The sequence below is a fragment of the Microtus pennsylvanicus genome, chromosome 11, assembly GCF_037038515.1.
Source record: "Microtus pennsylvanicus isolate mMicPen1 chromosome 11, mMicPen1.hap1, whole genome shotgun sequence".
Classification (NCBI taxonomy): Eukaryota; Metazoa; Chordata; class Mammalia; order Rodentia; family Cricetidae; genus Microtus; species Microtus pennsylvanicus.
In genome coordinates, this window is record NC_134589.1 from 63,409,765 (window position 1) to 63,426,843 (window position 17,079).

At 47.2% G+C, this 17,079-nt stretch overlaps 1 protein-coding gene across 7 annotated transcripts in view; it reads left to right on the forward strand.

Moving 5' to 3' along the window:
- Positions 1–17,079, forward strand: part of Gemin5 (gem nuclear organelle associated protein 5) — a 47,654-nt gene extending 30,575 nt beyond the window's left edge. For 4 of the 7 annotated variants that reach the window (XM_075992517.1, XM_075992519.1, XM_075992520.1 and 1 more), the window contains exons 21-28: positions 1,531–1,678; positions 5,690–5,809; positions 6,161–6,371; positions 7,564–7,818; positions 9,940–10,102; positions 11,078–11,573; positions 14,587–14,683; positions 15,790–17,079. In XM_075992517.1, the coding sequence (XP_075848632.1) occupies positions 1,531–1,678; positions 5,690–5,809; positions 6,161–6,371; positions 7,564–7,818; positions 9,940–10,102; positions 11,078–11,573; positions 14,587–14,683; positions 15,790–15,972 (1,673 nt within the window). In that variant the 3' untranslated portion in view covers positions 15,973–17,079. The remainder of the gene's footprint in view (positions 1–1,530; positions 1,679–5,689; positions 5,810–6,160; positions 6,372–7,563; positions 7,819–9,939; positions 10,103–11,077; positions 11,574–14,586; positions 14,684–15,789) is intronic. The other 3 variants (XM_075992518.1, XM_075992522.1, XM_075992523.1) reach the window with 1 other exon arrangement.

Below are 17,079 nucleotides of genomic sequence, written 5' to 3' on the forward strand. Positions count from 1 at the left end.
GGGCAGAGGAATCACCAATTCAGGGTCAAAAAGAAAAAAAAAATGACTTGGCAGTGCTTGTCTTACGCTTAAAGCACTTAGAAATAGATGATGTACAGAAGCTAACTCTGCAGCAGTGGCAAAGGCTGGGGACACATCCCCCGCTGGGTTTTGTCAAGACAGAGGAGCGGTAGCCCTGTGCTCTGTAAAGTGGGAGATTCATTTTGCTCACAGTTCTGGAGGTTTGGGAACCAGAGCCAGCATTGCTCAGTGGTGGGTGGCAGAGGTACCACAGAGGTCAGAATAAAGATAAGACAGGGACAGGGCAGGCTGGCTTTGTGGGCGAGGCAGATTGAGCCAAGCCTTGCTCTGTTTCTAACAACTCATGGGGATTAGTCAGCTCCACAGATCAGCAGTGGACAGTCTTCCCAGGAATGCTGTCCTATGTGTTAATTAGTGTCCACCAGTCCCCAGCTCTGGTGATGCCTCTAGCACATAAATCAGTGGTGGATAAACCACATCTTGAAGGACAATTGGACCATATGTGATAAATTTGAAAATGTTTCAAACCTTTGGCCCAGCAGTTCTAATGATAGAAACTAAACTGTACTCACACTCAGAGACATAGCAAAAGACCATAAAGACCTACATGTCCATAAGTAAGAGCCCTGTCAAGTCATATACACAGCTAGAATAGAAACCCTTACAAATATCCAAAGACTGGGGCAGCCTTGTACGTCCTTAATGTGAGTGAGCTCTTAATGCAGGCAGCTAACATGAGCCTGGGAGCGCTGATCCATGTTATAGCTTGAGATTAGGAAATGAAGAATTATGACCCAGTTTAAGGAAGCACGAGAAAGTCCCCTAATGCCCTTAAAAGACTACCATTCCTCCCCCACAAACACGACCATCTCTTTTGGAGATGTAGTAGAAACCACTGGGTGCCAACTGGACATGGTGTTGTATACTAATCCCAGCTTCAGGGGGCAGAGGCAGGTGGGTCTCTGAATGCCAGGTCAGCCAGGGCTACGCAGTGAGACCCTGTCTCGAAAGAACAACTTTGAGAGTGACAGTGAAAAAGCAACCGTTTATCACCAAAAGTGCAAAGATGAAGTACACAAAGGAACTTAGATGGCACTAGCCTTGCCCAGAAAGAGGTGGAGGAGGACGGTGAATTAAAAAAACAATCTGTCTTAGAAATGAATACCTTCGAATGGGGCATCATGATTGACACATCTCTATGGCTGTGAGGTGGAGCCATTGATGCTGTGGTGATAGACAGTACCCTCAGCAGAAGGCATGCATGGCCTTGCTGTCACTGTCTGCTCCCACTCAGAAGTGTCCCCTAAACTCCCGTCTTTTCGTGTTGATAGAGCAAATCAAAGAATAATTCCTGTTTCAGAATATGGGTGTGGGGAGGGAGTTGAAGCAGAAGGGCTGCATAGCATTTGAAGTAGTGCCTGATTGTTCTGCCTACTGGAGTGATGAAATGGCGTTTTTAACTCGTGTGCCTCCTTTGATGGACCCTCCTCCTTTTTTCCCACCTTTAAGCTGGCTACAGTGTGTGGCTGTGGGCCGTGGAAGCCTTTGCCAAGCAGCTGTGTTTCCAGGATCAGTATGTCAAGGCTGCCTCTTACCTGCTGTCCATCCACAAAGTGTATGAAGCTGTGGAACTTCTCAAGTCAAATCATTTCTACAGGTCTGTGTGCAGTGGGGGCTTGGTGGCTCATAAAGGGAGCTCCTCTAAAGATTTTCTTTATGTATATGTGTGTGGGTATGTGCACATGATCTCACGGGGGCCAGGGACAGTGGATCCCCCTGGAATTGAACTTACAGGAGGTTCTGAGCTACCCAGCATGCCGGGACCCCAAGTTGGGTCTTCTACAGGAAAGCAGTGAGTGTTCCTAACTGATGAGAAATTTCTTACCACTGCCCCTCCCCCCCTTTTAAGAAAAATCTAGGCCAGGTGGTAGCTGCGCACGCCTTTAATCCCAGCACTCAGGAGGCAGAGGCAGGCGGATCTCTGTGAGTTCGAGACCAGCCTGGTCTACAAGAGCTAGTTCCAGGACAGGCTCCAAAGCCACAGAGAAACCCTGTCTCGAAAAAAAAAAAAAATCTAATATTCTAGTCTTAGGGTTTCTACTGCTGTGATAAACACCATTGCCGAAAGCAATTTGGGGAAGAAAGGGTTTACTTCAGCTTACAACTGTAGTCTCAACTGCTGAGGGAAGTCAGGGCCAGAACTCAAGGCAGAACCAGGAGGTAGGAACTGAAGTATAAGCCACGTGCCTCTTGGCTTCCTCAGTTTGTTTAGTTTTTTGGTTTTTTTTGAGACAGGGTTTCTCTGTACAATAGCCCTACCTCTCCTGAAACTAGCTCTGAAGACCAGGCTAGCCTCGAACTCACAGAGGTGTGTCTGCCTCTACCTCCTAAATTCTGGGATTAAAGGCATGCGCTGCCACTACCCGGCTTCAGTTTGTTTTCTTATATAGCAGGACCAGCTGCTCAGGGGTGGTACTGTGTGTGATAGACTGGCCTGAAGGTAAGGTTGATCAATGATTGACAGGGGAGAGGCTTTTTCTCAGTTTTAGACTCTTCCCAGCCAGGCGGTGGTGGCACACGCCTTTAATCCCAGCACTTGGGAGGCAGAGGCAGGCAGATCTCTGAGTTCGAGGCCAGCCTGGTCTAGAAGAGCTAGTTCCAGGACAAGAACCAAAAGCTACGGAGAAACCCTGTCTCAAAAATTAAAAAAAAAAAAAAAAGAAAGATGCTCTCTTCCCAGATTATCTAAGTTTGTGTCAGGTTGATAAAAGCCAGCCAACAGTTCTCAGTTTAGATGAAGGGCCTGTCTACTGTTCTGTGTTGAGGGTGACTAGTGTCTCTTTTCAGTGTAACACTATGTCAGCCACAGTGGAGAATGACCATTCTAGACAGCATTCCCTAGACCCTTGGTTCTCTCTGTCGTCTCACCATGTGTGCCATTAAGTGGGGATGTTTAAATTGGTGATATTTAATATTAATTTGCCATGGTTGGCATGAATCTGCACACCTTGGTGCTTGTTTCCTGTTTTGTCAAGTTTATCTCTTTTTCTGTTTTATTTTAGATTAACTATTTTTTGTCAGGTTCCAGTTCTAACTTTAGTTACATTCTCTTAAATTTATTTCTTTTAATGTGTGTAGATGTTTTGTTCACATTCTTTCTTTTTGCTTGGTTGTTTGTTTTTCAAGCTTCTGTGTAGCTTTGGAGGCTGTCCTGGAACTAGCTCTTATAGACCAGGCTGCCTCAAACTCACAGAGATCCACCTGCCTCTGTCTCCCGAGTGCTGGGATTAAAGGCATGCGCCATCACCACCCGGTTTGTTCACATTTTTGTCTGTGCACTGGGTGTGTGCCTTGTGTTTGAAGAGGCCAGAAGAGGGCGTTGTGTCCCCTGGAGCTGGTGTTACAGGTGTGTGGATGCTAAGAATTGAACCCAGATCCTCTGGAAAAGCAGTCAGTGCTCTTAATCACTGAACCATCTCTTCAGCCATTGATTCCCCCTGACCTCCCCCTTTTTTTGAATAGTATGTTCTACTAGTGATAATTCCCAAAACTTCTTTTGTGTATGAAAGCCTACAGTTTCACCTTCATCTTAAGAGATCTTTTCCTAGCTTAGAGTTCTAGATTGCTTCCAGATGTGGTGGTATATACCTGTAATTCTAGCATCTTGAGGAATAGGAACCTAAAAGGATCCTATACTGCAAATTTTCTTTCTTGTGTAACCCAGGCTGGCCTTAAAACTCCTGCCTTAGTTTTCCAGGTGCTTAAATTACAGGTGTGCACTCCACGCCGGCTGTATTTTCATCTGTACTGCAGAACAGTGGAGTTTTCTCTGTTCAAGCCTTTCATTATCACTGATTTTCAGTAATGTGATGATGTATTATTGTGAGGCTGTCCTTTTGTTTATCTTGTGTGGCTTTTGTTGTCTTCCTTTAGAGAATGCTAAGTTTCATTGTGACTCACCTTGATCTTTTTGGAAACAGGGAACAAAATCTAATGGTGCTAGCCTCAAATCTGTGGCCATGTTGTCTGCTTCTGGGGTGCTTGCACGCCTTCCCCTTATTTCAGAGGGCAGAGTTAGAGAAGTCTATACTATGAGCTGGTATGGGCCTCCTACCTTCTGATGCCTCTGTTGCAGGCTTTGCTTAGTGAGCAAGTCACAGCAAGCTCTGAGCATCATTCAGCTCCAGTCTTGTTCTTTGTTTGGCCTCTCAGAGTTTCCAGCTTGGCCAGAGACCCAACAGGATCCACAAGCAGAGCTCTGGCCACCTTACTGTGTGAACAGCTTCCTCCTCCTCTAGTGTTACAGCCCTTTGGTTTAAAGGACTATGCCTGGAAGTAAATCCCCAGGTTTTTAGTATCTCTCTTTCTCTTTCTTTTTCTTTCGGTTTACAGTTTCCTTGTGCAGCTCTGGCTGTTCTGGAACTCGTTTCTCAGACAAGACTGGCCTCAAACTCCGAGGTCTGCCTGCCTCTGCCACCCGTTTTGCATTGCTCTTGAGATCATTTCTGTCCGTCTACAGATGTTTGCCAGGTGACACAGACCCACCACATACCGAGATGATTTGTTAGGAGCCCCACAAGTGTCACTCTTTAGTCTTGGGTCACTTTCACTGGAAAAGTTTTCAGCTTTGGGATGCTCTGAGTCCCGAGTGTCAGGTCCACTTTTCTCCAGGAAAGTATAAACTTTTATCATTGGAAACATAAAATGGCATGCTTTACTTGGTTCACTTTTGAGAAAACAGCCGTAAAATACTCAAAGCTAAATAACTTAGTTTTGTTTTTTGAGACAGAGTCTCACTTTAGCTCCAGCTATTCTAGAACTCCCTATGTAGGCCAGGCTAGCCTCAAATTCCCAGAGATCTAGCTGCTTCTTCCTTCTGTGTGCTGGCACTAAAAATGAGCACCACTGAGCCTGCCAGTGCTTTTTAATAAATGAGAGTTTTCTTGAAGAAAGCACCTAGCTAGGGATAGAGAAATGACTCGGTGGGCAGTGGATACAAGTGTTTGCCCTGCAACAGGAGACCCGTGTTTACATCCCAGCACCCAGTGAAAAGCATGGCTGCCTATGCCTGTGACTCCAGCGTCAGCAGGTGGGACTCGGAGGATTCCCAGGAGCTCATTAACCAACCTAACCTATCTTAAGAGAAATGCGATAGCTCAGCAGTTAAAGCCTCTTGCTGCCCAGCCCATGGACCGAGGTTTGATTCCCAGAACCCATGCAGTAGAAGGTCTTACAGAACCAACTCCTGCAGGTTTCCTGACCTCCACATTCATGCCTTGTACATGCACAGCCACAGCAGTCTAAAAGAAGGGGAAAAGTGAAAGAAGATGTGTGTACGTGGGCACAGGTGCAGACACATGCACCACACACATTTACACACACACACATTCACATACACACATACACTCTAAAGCTAGAAGTAAAAGGTGGCTAGTCAGTTTGTAGTGTACTCTTACAAATTTCCCCAGAGATGACTGGCATGGTTCGGAATGATGTCAGGAAGAAAGCATTCTTGCCATTTTGTGATGGTAAAGGTCTAAAATGCTGATGGAAGGAACTAGGGAAATTAATCAATTGGCTGCCTCTCCAGGCACTCACTGTTTTTCATTGGTAGCCTCATGTGGAGGAACCCTTGCTGACTGACTGAATTATGTGCTTTTGCCGCTAGAGAAGCTATCGCAGTTGCCAAGGCTCGACTGCGCCCTGAAGACCCCGTCCTGAAGGACCTATACCTCAGCTGGGGGTCTATCCTGGAGAAAGATGGCCACTACGCAATCGCAGCCAAGTGGTAAGCAGAGAGGCTGAGGCTCATTTAGTACCTGCCTGAAGCACAACAGAATGGACAAACTCAGTGTAGAAGTGGGCACAGTGACTGGAAATGTAAAAAGAAAGGAAAATTCAACCCAGCTGCATGTTCTGCAGTTACCCAAATTGGCACAGGCAGTCAGTCGGTCTCGGTGGCAGACTTGAAGGTTATACCTGTTTGCATCTGGGTCAGTCAGCACAGTGTACAAACCAACAGCACGTGGCCATCCTGACCTCGGTCTCCAAAGATACAGCCAGAGCGGGGCCACCAGGATGGACAACAGAGGGTTAGAAGGGCGGCATGGCTGGTAACTGGGTTTCATTCTTGCCACAGCTACTTAGGAGCCACTTCCGCCTACGATGCAGCCAAAGTTCTGGCGAGAAAGGGAGACGCAGCCTCACTCAGAACAGCTGCAGAGCTGGCTTCCATTGCAGGAGAAAGTGAACTGGCTGCTTCCCTGGCTCTCAGATGTGCCCAAGAGCTGCTTCTAGTGAAGAACTGGGTGGGCGCACAGGAAGCCTTGGGGCTGCATGAAAGCTTGCAGGTCAGTCTCTGGAGCCTGAGGATGGGAGGGGGTCAGACACCCCCAGTAGACAAACTTCTGGTTCAGGAAGTGACTCTAGAAGTATCCAGAGGCCGTGGTGGCTCTCCTCTCACTGAAATACTACAGCTTGCTGATGACTGTGTTGGGGGTAAGAGATGCACCGCTGTTCACAGTGATCTCTATTGCTTTACAAGTTTGTGCAAACCATCTGAACCACTGCCAGTATGCCAGCACCTGGGCAGTGTCCAGAGTTCCTACATTAGCACTGTCTCCCTGGGGAAGGGGCCGGGGGGGGGGGGTTGGTCTCTGATCATGGTGGGTAACAGGCATGTCTGGTTTCTGGAAAGCTTTGTTCCTATGTGGCTAGAAATGACTCAGGGCTGAATGTAGCCTAGTGGTAGCTCTCAGCACTTCAAGTAATAGCAGCAGTGTTAATGAATAACAGACCCTAGGAGTTGTGCACACAGCAGATTTCACTGACATGTTCGTGTTCACATATTACATGCTTTGGCCGTATTCAGACCCCACTGCCACCACTGGTTTTTCTGACACATGAGAACTGAGGTCTAGCCTGTAGTCCAGGTTTACCATAAATACAGCCCAGGATGGCCTCAAACTCAAAATTATACTATCTCAGTCTCCCTGAGTTGGCATTCCAGGTGTGAGCCACCTTGCCAGTTCTGACATGGACTGTTCACTTTCTCTATCACAGGAAAAAGGCTTAAAAACAATGCCCAGCTGAGTGTTTAGAGCCCAGGGAAGACACATAGGTGGTTAGCTTTCTCAGAGCTGGAAGATAATTGAGGACTTCTCAGGGTGCACCAGGCATCTTGTGGCAATGAGAAATCTAACAAATAATAATTTTCCAGAGCTTTTCTCGGTATTTTTGTTGTTCGTGGATTCCCTACTTAGACATGGCCTGTGCCTTCCCAGCTCCTGAGTCTACCAAGCTCCCCTATTCCAACATCACTGCACTGTCTGCGAGAGGGGGCCTGATGCTTAGGGCTAAAGTGTGGACCTAGGTGTGGCTCCCAGATAGGATCCTCTGTTACAAACTTTCCTGAACTACAAAGGACCTGCAGCGCCCTTGCTCTGTCTCGTGGCTCCAGTGAAGCCTGGGTGCTGTGGGCTCAGATGGGTGTGCCATCATCTGTGTTTTCATGTATCTTACCTCTTTGTTGCTGAATCCCAGGGCCAGAGACTGGTGTTCTGCCTCCTTGAGCTTCTTTGCCGGCACTTGGAGGAAAAGCAGCCTCCAGAGGTCAGAAGCCCCTCCTCCGTTTATCACCAGTGGGCTGCAGGCTCTGAAGGAGACCTGGTGCGGAGAGTGACTGGTGTGTGGCGCAACACCTTCAGTGTGGACACCCCAGAGCGGTGCCGGGCTGCCTTGAAGAAGCTGCAGGATGTCAAGTATCCGTCTGCAACAAGTAACACTCCCTTCAGACAGGTGTGCCTTCCCAGCCTTAACAAGCTGTGTAGGTCAGGTGTTCTTCATCCCTCAGAAAAATCTGTAAAATAGTTTTTATCTTGAAAAAGACAACACAGTTCAGGCCTTGGGAAGACACCTCAGATGAAAGCCTTGAGCATTGTATTCATTTGGGGTTCTCACTTTTTTAATTTTACAAGAAAGTTTGGGGTGGGAGTGATGGCTCAGTAGTTAAGACTCTTGGCAGAGGGTTCGGGTTGGGTTATCAGCACCCGTTCACAGCTGACAACCATTTGTAATTCCAGTTCCAGGGGATCCAACACCCTCTTCTGGCCTTCGTGGGCACCAGGCATACACATCATGCACAGACATACATGTCGGCAAAATACTACATACAATAAAGTTGAAGTCCTCTTGCTCTCCTCAACTGCTGTTTCACACACACACCCACTCACCCCTAGCTCACCAGAGATTCTCTCCCTCCATGTTACCCATGCTGACAATGAGGGGCAAGCTGACGACATACTTAACTACACGTTCATCTTGGGAACAGACCTCAGTTTGTCTGCTTTTTTAAGTTTTAAATGAAAAGATATTATCCTTTTGAGTAAGTAGACATCCTCAAGTGGTATACAAAATGGAAAGCAGCTTTGCAGTCTCTTACAACGATAGCATACTCTGGCCCAGCCTGCCAAGTGACAAGAGATGAAATCAGGAGGCCACTCAAAGACCTGCATACAAATCTTTGGATATATTTAGTCCACAACAGCTCCAAACAAATGGCACCCAAGGGAAGAATAGACCTCTGCACAGGTCACTGAGCCCCAGAAACATGCTGGCAGAAGGGTGCTGTCAGATGGTCTTGTTTGACAAAGGTGTTCTGTGCCTTCATTTTGGTGGTAGCTATAAACTACTTGTCAGAGTGCTTCAAACTATATAACAGAAGGGCTGGAGAGATGATTCAGTCAAGTAGATAAATTGCTTTTGAGTGAGGCCCCGTGTTTAATCCCTAACATGGCAGTTTACACCTGTGTTCCCAGTATTAGGGAGGCAGAAACAGGTAGACCCAAGGACTCTCTGTCAAGATGATCTAGCCAAATTGCTGAGCTTCAGGTTCTGTGAGAGACCGTGTCTCAAAAGATAAAATGGAGCCAGGTGGTGATAACACACATCTTTAATCCCAGCACTCGAGAGCCAGAGGCCGGCCTAATCTATAGAGCAAGTTCCAGGACAGTAAGGGCTACATAGTGAAATTCTGTCTCAAAAAGGGGAAAAAAAAAAAAAGATAAAATGGAGAGTGTTTGGGAAAGACAACTGACATTGTTCTCTGACATCCATGTGCCAAAATGGATTGCTATCAGCTGTATTCCTGTTATTTCTGTTGATTTTTTTTTTTGAGATGGAGTCTCATATAGCCCAAGCTGGCTCTGAACTTTTATTTAAGAGTTATTTATTTATTATGCATATAGTGTTCTGCCTTCATGTTTGCCTACAGGCCAGAAGAGGGCACCAGATCTCACTATAGATGGTTGTGAGCCACCATGTGGTTGCTGGAAATTGAACTCAGGACCTCTAGAAGAGTAGTCAGTGCTCTTAACCTCTGAGCTATCTCTCCAACCCCAGGCCCTGATATTCTTATGTTGCTAAGGATGACTGAAGTTCTGGTCCTCCTGCCTCCACCTTCCCAGTGCTAAGGTTACAGGTGTGTGTCACCACACTGAGTCTATGTGATGCTGAGGTTAAACCCAGGGCCTTGTGTGTGCTAAGCAGGTACTCGACCAATCAAACATAACCCCCATTTTGTTTTTCTAATTATAGCTTTGTAGATCCAGAAAGTTAACTTTCTTTGTTTTTGTTTGCAGTCTAAAGATAGGGATGTTGTATAATTCAATCATCTTTTGATCTCATGATTCTCCTGCCTCAGCTCCCTGGGCATGCCAGCTTCCTTTGCCATTCATTAAGTGCAATGATCAGAATGACTTAAACACCAGACAGAGGGTGATAGGCGGGAGGTAAAGGGTTTCCAGAGTAGTTGTTCTATGCGATGGTTTCCAATGTAGTGCTTAGCTGTGGCACCAGGCTTGCCAAGTCTCTGCCACAGGAGGGTGTTAGCAGGTGAGTGAGATTCTGGCCTCTTTTCAGCTGCTGCTTCATGTCTGCCATGACCTGACCCTGGCAATACTGAGCCAACAGACTGCCACCTGGGAGGAGGCTGTACCAGCATTGCTGCAGGCTGTTCTTCGGAGCTACACCTCAGGAAACTTCACCCTCATGCAGGAAATCTACTCAGCCTTTCTCCCAAGTGGTAAGTGACCTTCTCCTCCCCCCCATACACACACACATACACACACACATCTCTGCCTGGGGTCCTCCCATTATAACACAGTATAACCACCTCAAATGGTACTGTGCTGGGAATAGCAACACCATTAAAAGATGATATGGCTGTGGCAAGAGAATCACCACAGATTCCAAGCTGCATAGTTTACAAAGTGAGACAAACCAGCGTCTGCACGGTGCCTTTACCTGGCTCTGCTCTCTCCCTTAAAGCTCAGAGAGGTAAAGAAATAGGAGTTGGCATGGTTGCCTGCACCCTGTCCTCCCTACATGAGGGAAGAGTGGGGTGGTCAGAGAGATCGGCAGTTCAGGGTGCTATGTGGTGAACTTAAGGCCAGCCTAGGCTACATGAGACCTCGTCAAACCACCAGAAAAACAAAAGGGCCAAGAAATGTGACTTTCCAGCAGGGCAGTGGTGGCACATGCCTTTAATCACAGCACTCTGGAGGCAGAGGCAGGCGGACCTCTGTGAGTTCAAGCCCAGCCTGGTCTACAGAGCTAGTTCCAGGACAGCCAAGGCTACACAGAAACACTGTCTTGGAAAACCCCCAAAAACGTAAATGTATCTTTCCAAGCTGGAAAGATCAGGAAAGCTAGGATTTAACTGTGGGATCAGTCCCTACAATTCATCTCAGTTTTCAGAACATGGATATAGTTCATGTCCCTACCCCCACATTAGTGTGGCCCTGGAGCTCTCAATGAAACAGTACTTTTCTGTCATGTTGTGAGTGGTGTCACCTGTGGCAGTGACTGCATTGTCCCGAGGAAGGCAAAGGAAATGACTAGTTCCATTGGCTTTGGGCAGAGGATAGAACACCAAGAGTTCCACTGCTGTCCCTTTCCCTGGGGTCTGTCTTCCTGGGTGATAGAGCACAAGGGTGAGAAACCAGGTTTCTCACGAATAAAGAAATGTATGATATATCCCAAGATCCTTTTCTTTTAGGCTGTGACTACCTACGAGACAAACTGGGTGACCTATCTCTTACCACTGCAGCTTTCAAAAGCTTAGAGGCCTTTTTTATTTATGGCCAACTGTATGAAGTCTGGTGGTCGCTCTGTGGGCCTGGCCCTGAGTCCAGCATCTGGGTGAAAAGCACAGTACCTGCGGAACAGAGGGAACCAGAGGACAGTGCCAGTGCCGAAGACACGGAGCCTGTGGCGGCTGCTGCTCAGCCACAGTCAAGCCCGCCTTCAGGCCCAGGTCTCAGGCTCAGTGGAGAGAGTGAGCGTTTACTTAGTGCCTGCAGAAAGCTGTTCTCAGAAAGGCACGCCAACCTCCAGGCCTCCCAGAGGACTGTTGCTGAAGTCCAGGAGACACTGGCAGAAATGATCCGCCAGCACCAGAAGAGTCAGCTCTGCAAGGCCACAGCCAACGGCCCCAGCAGAGATGACCCTGGCCAGGAAGCAGAGCAGACCCCTTCCCGACCTCAGAGCCCAAGGTAAGATCAGGTTGTCCTATAACCATGTCCAGATAAGCATGTGATGCCGTTGACTAGGCCTGGGAAGCAGCAGGCCTAGGTGAGACAGCTAATTCTAGCCCTTCTGAAGCTACTTAGTGCTTTAGAGTACACCTCCAGCAGCACTCCACTGAGATTACAGGTGTGTGCCTCTGTGGATGTTTCTAGTACCTTTCATCTCGATTACATTTCCCAGGCAAAACCTAGAAGATAGCAGGAAGTGCAGAAATCTATAGAGGTTATATTAACTTTAAAAAATTATGGGGCTGCAGAGACAGATTGTAATTTAGGGTACCTGCTCTTTTATTAGAACTGCCTGTAACCTTAGCTCCAGATGGTCCAACGCCCTCTTCTGACTTCCATAGGTGCGTGCACTCATGTGCATATACCCACTCAAAGACATGCATGCATACACATAAATAGTAAATCTAAAAAAATTTTAAACTATCTGCCTGTAATTCCCGCGGTCCAGAACTAGAGGCGGGCAGCTCCCTGTAATCCCAATGCTCTAAAACGGGAGCCAGAGGCTCAGGGGTAGTTCAAGGTCACTGAAAATTTGGGCTACCTAGGAAATATAGGACTGTCTCCAGCAGAATTAGAAAATAGTCTGTTATGGCCGGGCGGTGGTGACGCACGCCTTTAATCCCAGCACTCAGCCGGCAGAGGCAGGTGGATCTCTGTGAGTTCAAGGCCAGCCTGGTCTATAAGACCTAGTTCTAGGACAGGCTCCAAAAACTACAGAGAAACCTTGTCTAGAAAAAAAAATGTCCGTTATGACTTAGAAATCCAGTCACTGCTGCAGGCAGTGCAGGTTTGCTTTTATTTGTGGATGAGACATGATCTTTCCCTGTGGCAGTCCTTCTCCCTCGGCCTTCCAAGTGCTGAGATTATAGATGAGCCCCGCCAGGTTTGCTTTTAGGAAAAAAGTACTGTAAAGCCCTCAGATCAGCTCTTACCTTCGGTCACAGATTCCTGTGAGAACCTTCAAACACCATTCCTGGCTGCCTCTCTACTTCTTGGAGAACCCAGCCTTTCACACTTGTCTGCAGTCTTTGCTCTAGGGCCTCTGTGTTCTGTGTCTCAAGTATTAGAGCATACCACATCTAGATAGGTGTGCCTCTCATCCCATTTTGTTGCCTTCTCAATCTATGTATGAGTTGAAGTTACTTAGGCGTAACAAGTGACTGAATTCAAGAAAGTACAGAGGACGTGACGAATAACCAGTCACACTGGAGACATGCAAATCATGACACAGTGAAGGAGTGGGTATGTGGCTGAGTAAGGAGAATCTGTCCTCAACATGGAGGAAGTCCTGGATTCCATGACTGGCCCACACTGAAAATATGGGCATGCTGGTGCATGCCTATAATCCCAGCCCTAGTGGGAGAGAACCAGGCGGATCAAGAGGTCCTCTTACATCCTGAGGTTCAAGGCCACTCTACATGAGGTCCTGTCTTTAAAAAAATAAAATGTATCTACAGTGAACACTATTCCATAGCCAGTATGTTCTGGCTGCTGCCAAAAATGGGGCAGCACAGTTTGAATCTTTGTCCTTGGTTAGAACACCAAGTTCCTCGGGAATTAAAAAATGAGATTCACGCCGGGCGGTGGTGGCGCACGCCTTTAATCCCAGCACTTGGGAGGCAGAGGCAGGCGGATCTCTGTGAGTTCGAGACCAGCCTGGTCTACAAGAGCTAGTTCCAGGACAGGCTCCAAAGCCACAGAGAAACCCTGTCTCGAAAAACCAAAAAAAAAAAGGAAAAAATGAGATTCACTGTGAGATCCAGCCATTCTACTCCTGTGTTAAGAGAATTGAAAGCAGGGCAGCTTGGCATGGTTCTGAATGCCTATAATCCCAGCACTCAGGACCCCAAGTTTAAAGCCAGTCTGGGTTACACAGCAAAATCTGTCTAAATAAATAAATGCAGGGATAATTAAAGAATTGAAATCACGCTGTTTGTCTAGACATCTGCAGCACTACGCATGATAGCACTGAAAATGGGAAGCAGCCAGTATCCAAGGAAAATGGGCAGATTAGCAGAAATGGTGTGTTCATTCAATGAAATACTACTAGAATGTGGAGCCCGGCAGTGGTGGTGCACACCTTTAATCCCAGCACTCGGGAGGCTGAAGCGGGCAGATCTCTGAGTTCAAGGCCAGCCTGGTCTACAAGAGCTAGTTCTAGGACAGGCTCCAAAGCTACAGAGAAAAAGTTGATGTGGGGGGGGGGGTGTCACTCTCCCACAACACAGTGTCTCAAAAGAAAAGAAAAAAGAAAGGAGAATGTGGCATGTACTACGTTTACTATAAGGTAGATGACATAATGATTCTGTAAGACAGAAAGTGTGAGCTGCCAGCAAGCAGAGATTCCAGTCTCATAAGAGCTCTAGGCCTGAGCAGGTGTGGTAGTGAATGCCTTTATTTCCAGAACTCATGAAGCCAGCCTTGTTTACAAATCAAGTTCCAGGTCAGCGAGGGTCACACAGTGAGACGCTGTCTCAACAGAATCTCTGATCCTGGATAGTAGTGACAGTTGCACAGCATGAGGAATGGAAGTATGTTTTTAGACTATTACCACAGTAAAAACCTGGGGGTCAGCAGGTTGCTCGGTGGTAAAGGCATTTGCCACCAAGCCTGATGACCTGAGTTTCATTCTTGAAACCTGGGAACCAATCTCCAAACCTACACATACACACACTGGCATGCAAGTACAACCATGATCACACATGGATATACAATAAACAAAAGAATTTTTTTCTTAAAACATTTGGGAGCCGGGCGATGGTGACACACGCCTTTAATCCCAGCACTCGGGAGGCAGAGGCAGGCGGATCTCTGTGAGTTCAAGACCAGCCTGGTCTACAGAGCTAGTTCCAGGACAGGCTCCAAAGCCACAGAGAAACCCTGTCTCGAAAAACCAAAAAAAAAAAAAAAAAAAAAATTTGGGGTAGAAGTTAAGTGACCATATATGACTTGTTTATTGTTCTCTTGCTAGCAGAGAAGAAAGCAATGCACCAGTCTCTCTCCCTGAATTAACCAGAAGGCTCACAGAGGCGAATAAGAAAATAGCTGAGTTTCCAGAGAGTATAAAGGTAAGGGTGTTGAAGATACTTCAGGACGAACCCTGAAGGTCAGCTACATCTACCATTATTGTATGTTCTTAAAATTTTAGGATACAAGCCAGGCGGTGGTGGCGCACGCCTTTAATCCCAGCACTCAGAGGCAGGCGGATCTCTGTGAGTTCGAGGCCAGCCTGGTCTACAAGAGCTAGTTCCAGGACAGGCTCCAAAACCACAGAGAAACCCTGTCTTGAAAAACCAAAAAAAAAAATTTAGGCTACAAAAGTAAGATGTGCGCCACGTGGTGGTGGTGGCAGCGCACATCTTTAATCCCAGATTGAGAGGCAGAGGTGGGGGTGGGGAGGTCTCTGAATTCGAGGCCAGCCTGCTCTGTAGAGCGAGTTCCAGGGCAGCTAAGGCTACACAGAGAAGCCCTGTCTCGAAAAACAAACAAAGAGTTGGGTGTGCTGGTGCGTGCCTTTAATCCCAGCACCGGGGAGGCAAAAGGCAGGCAGATCTCTAAGTTTTAGGGCTGATTAGTCTAAAGAACAAGTTCCAGGACAGCCAGAGGTATACAGAGAAAGGCTGTCTTTAAAAGATAAAAGAGGGGGGCTGGAGAGATGGCTCAGAGGTTAAGAGCACTGACTGCTCTTCCAGAGGTCCTGAGTTCAATTCCCAGCAACCACATGGTGGCTCACAGTCATCTGTAATGACATCTGGTGTCCTCTTCTGGCCAGCAAGCATACAGACAGACAGCACTGTATACATAATTAATAAATAAATCTTTAAAAAAAAAGACAAAAGAAAAATCTTAGGGTGCAGTTGTCTCTGCATAGCTGAAGTCATAGCTGAAGTGATTTGTGAAAGTAGCAGTACTAAGCACACAGTAGGCTTACAGCTCAGTCTTGGGGAAAACTAAGCAAGAGTTATGTATGGTTGAGATGTAAAACAATCAAGTCAGTACAATCAAGTAGCACGTGCCCAGCACTCATGGAGGAGCAGTGTGTGGAGCTGTTGATTTGGGGACACTAGAGGACTCACCCATGAAGACATGCCAACAGACATATTAGGTTCATGCATTTCTCCACAGAATTGCCATTGCACGCCCCTGCAGACACTGCCTTGTCTTGTTGTTTTAGGCCTGGCCCTTCCCAGATGTGCTGGAATGCTGCCTTGTCTTGCTTCACATCGGGTCCCAGTGTCCTGGTGCCGTGAACCCTGAGATGCAGCAACAGGCCAAGGAGCTCCTTCAGAAATATGGCCACACTAGAGCTTACGGAAGATACTACCAGACCCTGCACATGAACTTCCAGAGGCCATAAAACCGTGTCACACATATGTGACAGCTTTCTTCTCAGTCACAGCTCACCTGGCCTTCACCCTGACTTTCAATGGAAAGATGCTGTGGTCACCTGACATCTGAGGGTGAAGCTTGGATCCACTTACAATGGAACCCGCCTGGTGCCTCCCAAGTGGTTTCCTGTAATGGAGCGGAGAGCCGGCAGGGTTGCTCAGAACCAGCCCTCACCAAGACTATCGTCTCCAGCCTTACGTGGTTTCCCCAAAGAGAAACCTTTGTACTCACTCAAAGTCTGTCTATCCCAGATGCAGCTGCCTGTATAAATCTTTACCTTCGGAAGCGTAGCATTCTGTGGGAGGCGCATTCGACACACAGCAGTGTTGGGTTAGGGCTTTCCCACTTCTCAAAAACTAAAAGAATTGGCCTTGCCCATCGTGTTGACTTGAACATTAGCTTTCTGACAACAGAGCTAATTACAGATTTTGTGACATGACTGATGGTGGTCAGACAGCTCAGGAAAAACAAAACTGTTAGTGGTTCTTTAACCTTTGGGGTCATAAAACCCTTTTTGAGAATTGACTAAAACGCAGCCTGGAGAACAGCACCTATTTCCTCATTTTACCTGTGCCTCCCAGATCATTAGACTTCACTTTACACCCTGGAACCCCAAGTACTATTTATTCACCAGCCCTGGGCCTGCTGCTCGTTACCACACAGCAGGATGGGTCAGAGGCTGATGCCTCCACCATCGCTGGTCTAGAATGGGAAAAGCCGACGTGCTCAGGTTGGGTGGGCAGAGCATACCTTCTTCCTGTCTCTCTTGAGGTCCACTGTGAAGGCTTCATCTGTGGGCATCAAGAAATAGTCCCAGCTGGAATTCCATGGGATGTGCATTTTGAGATAATTGTGTGTGTTTGGCTTTGGGGTCTAAAAAATGCTAAGCCCCAAGAAAAGGAAGTACTGTACCATTTTGTGAACTCTAGGAAGATGCATTGGTTTTAAAGGCAAGAGTCCTGACAAATGTGAGTGGGTTTGACTACATAAAGGACGGGATAATTCCAAGCAATTTCATCTACAGAAGGGGAAAGGTTAGCTCCCTCCTCTTGAATAAAGAGTAGTTGGTAACTAC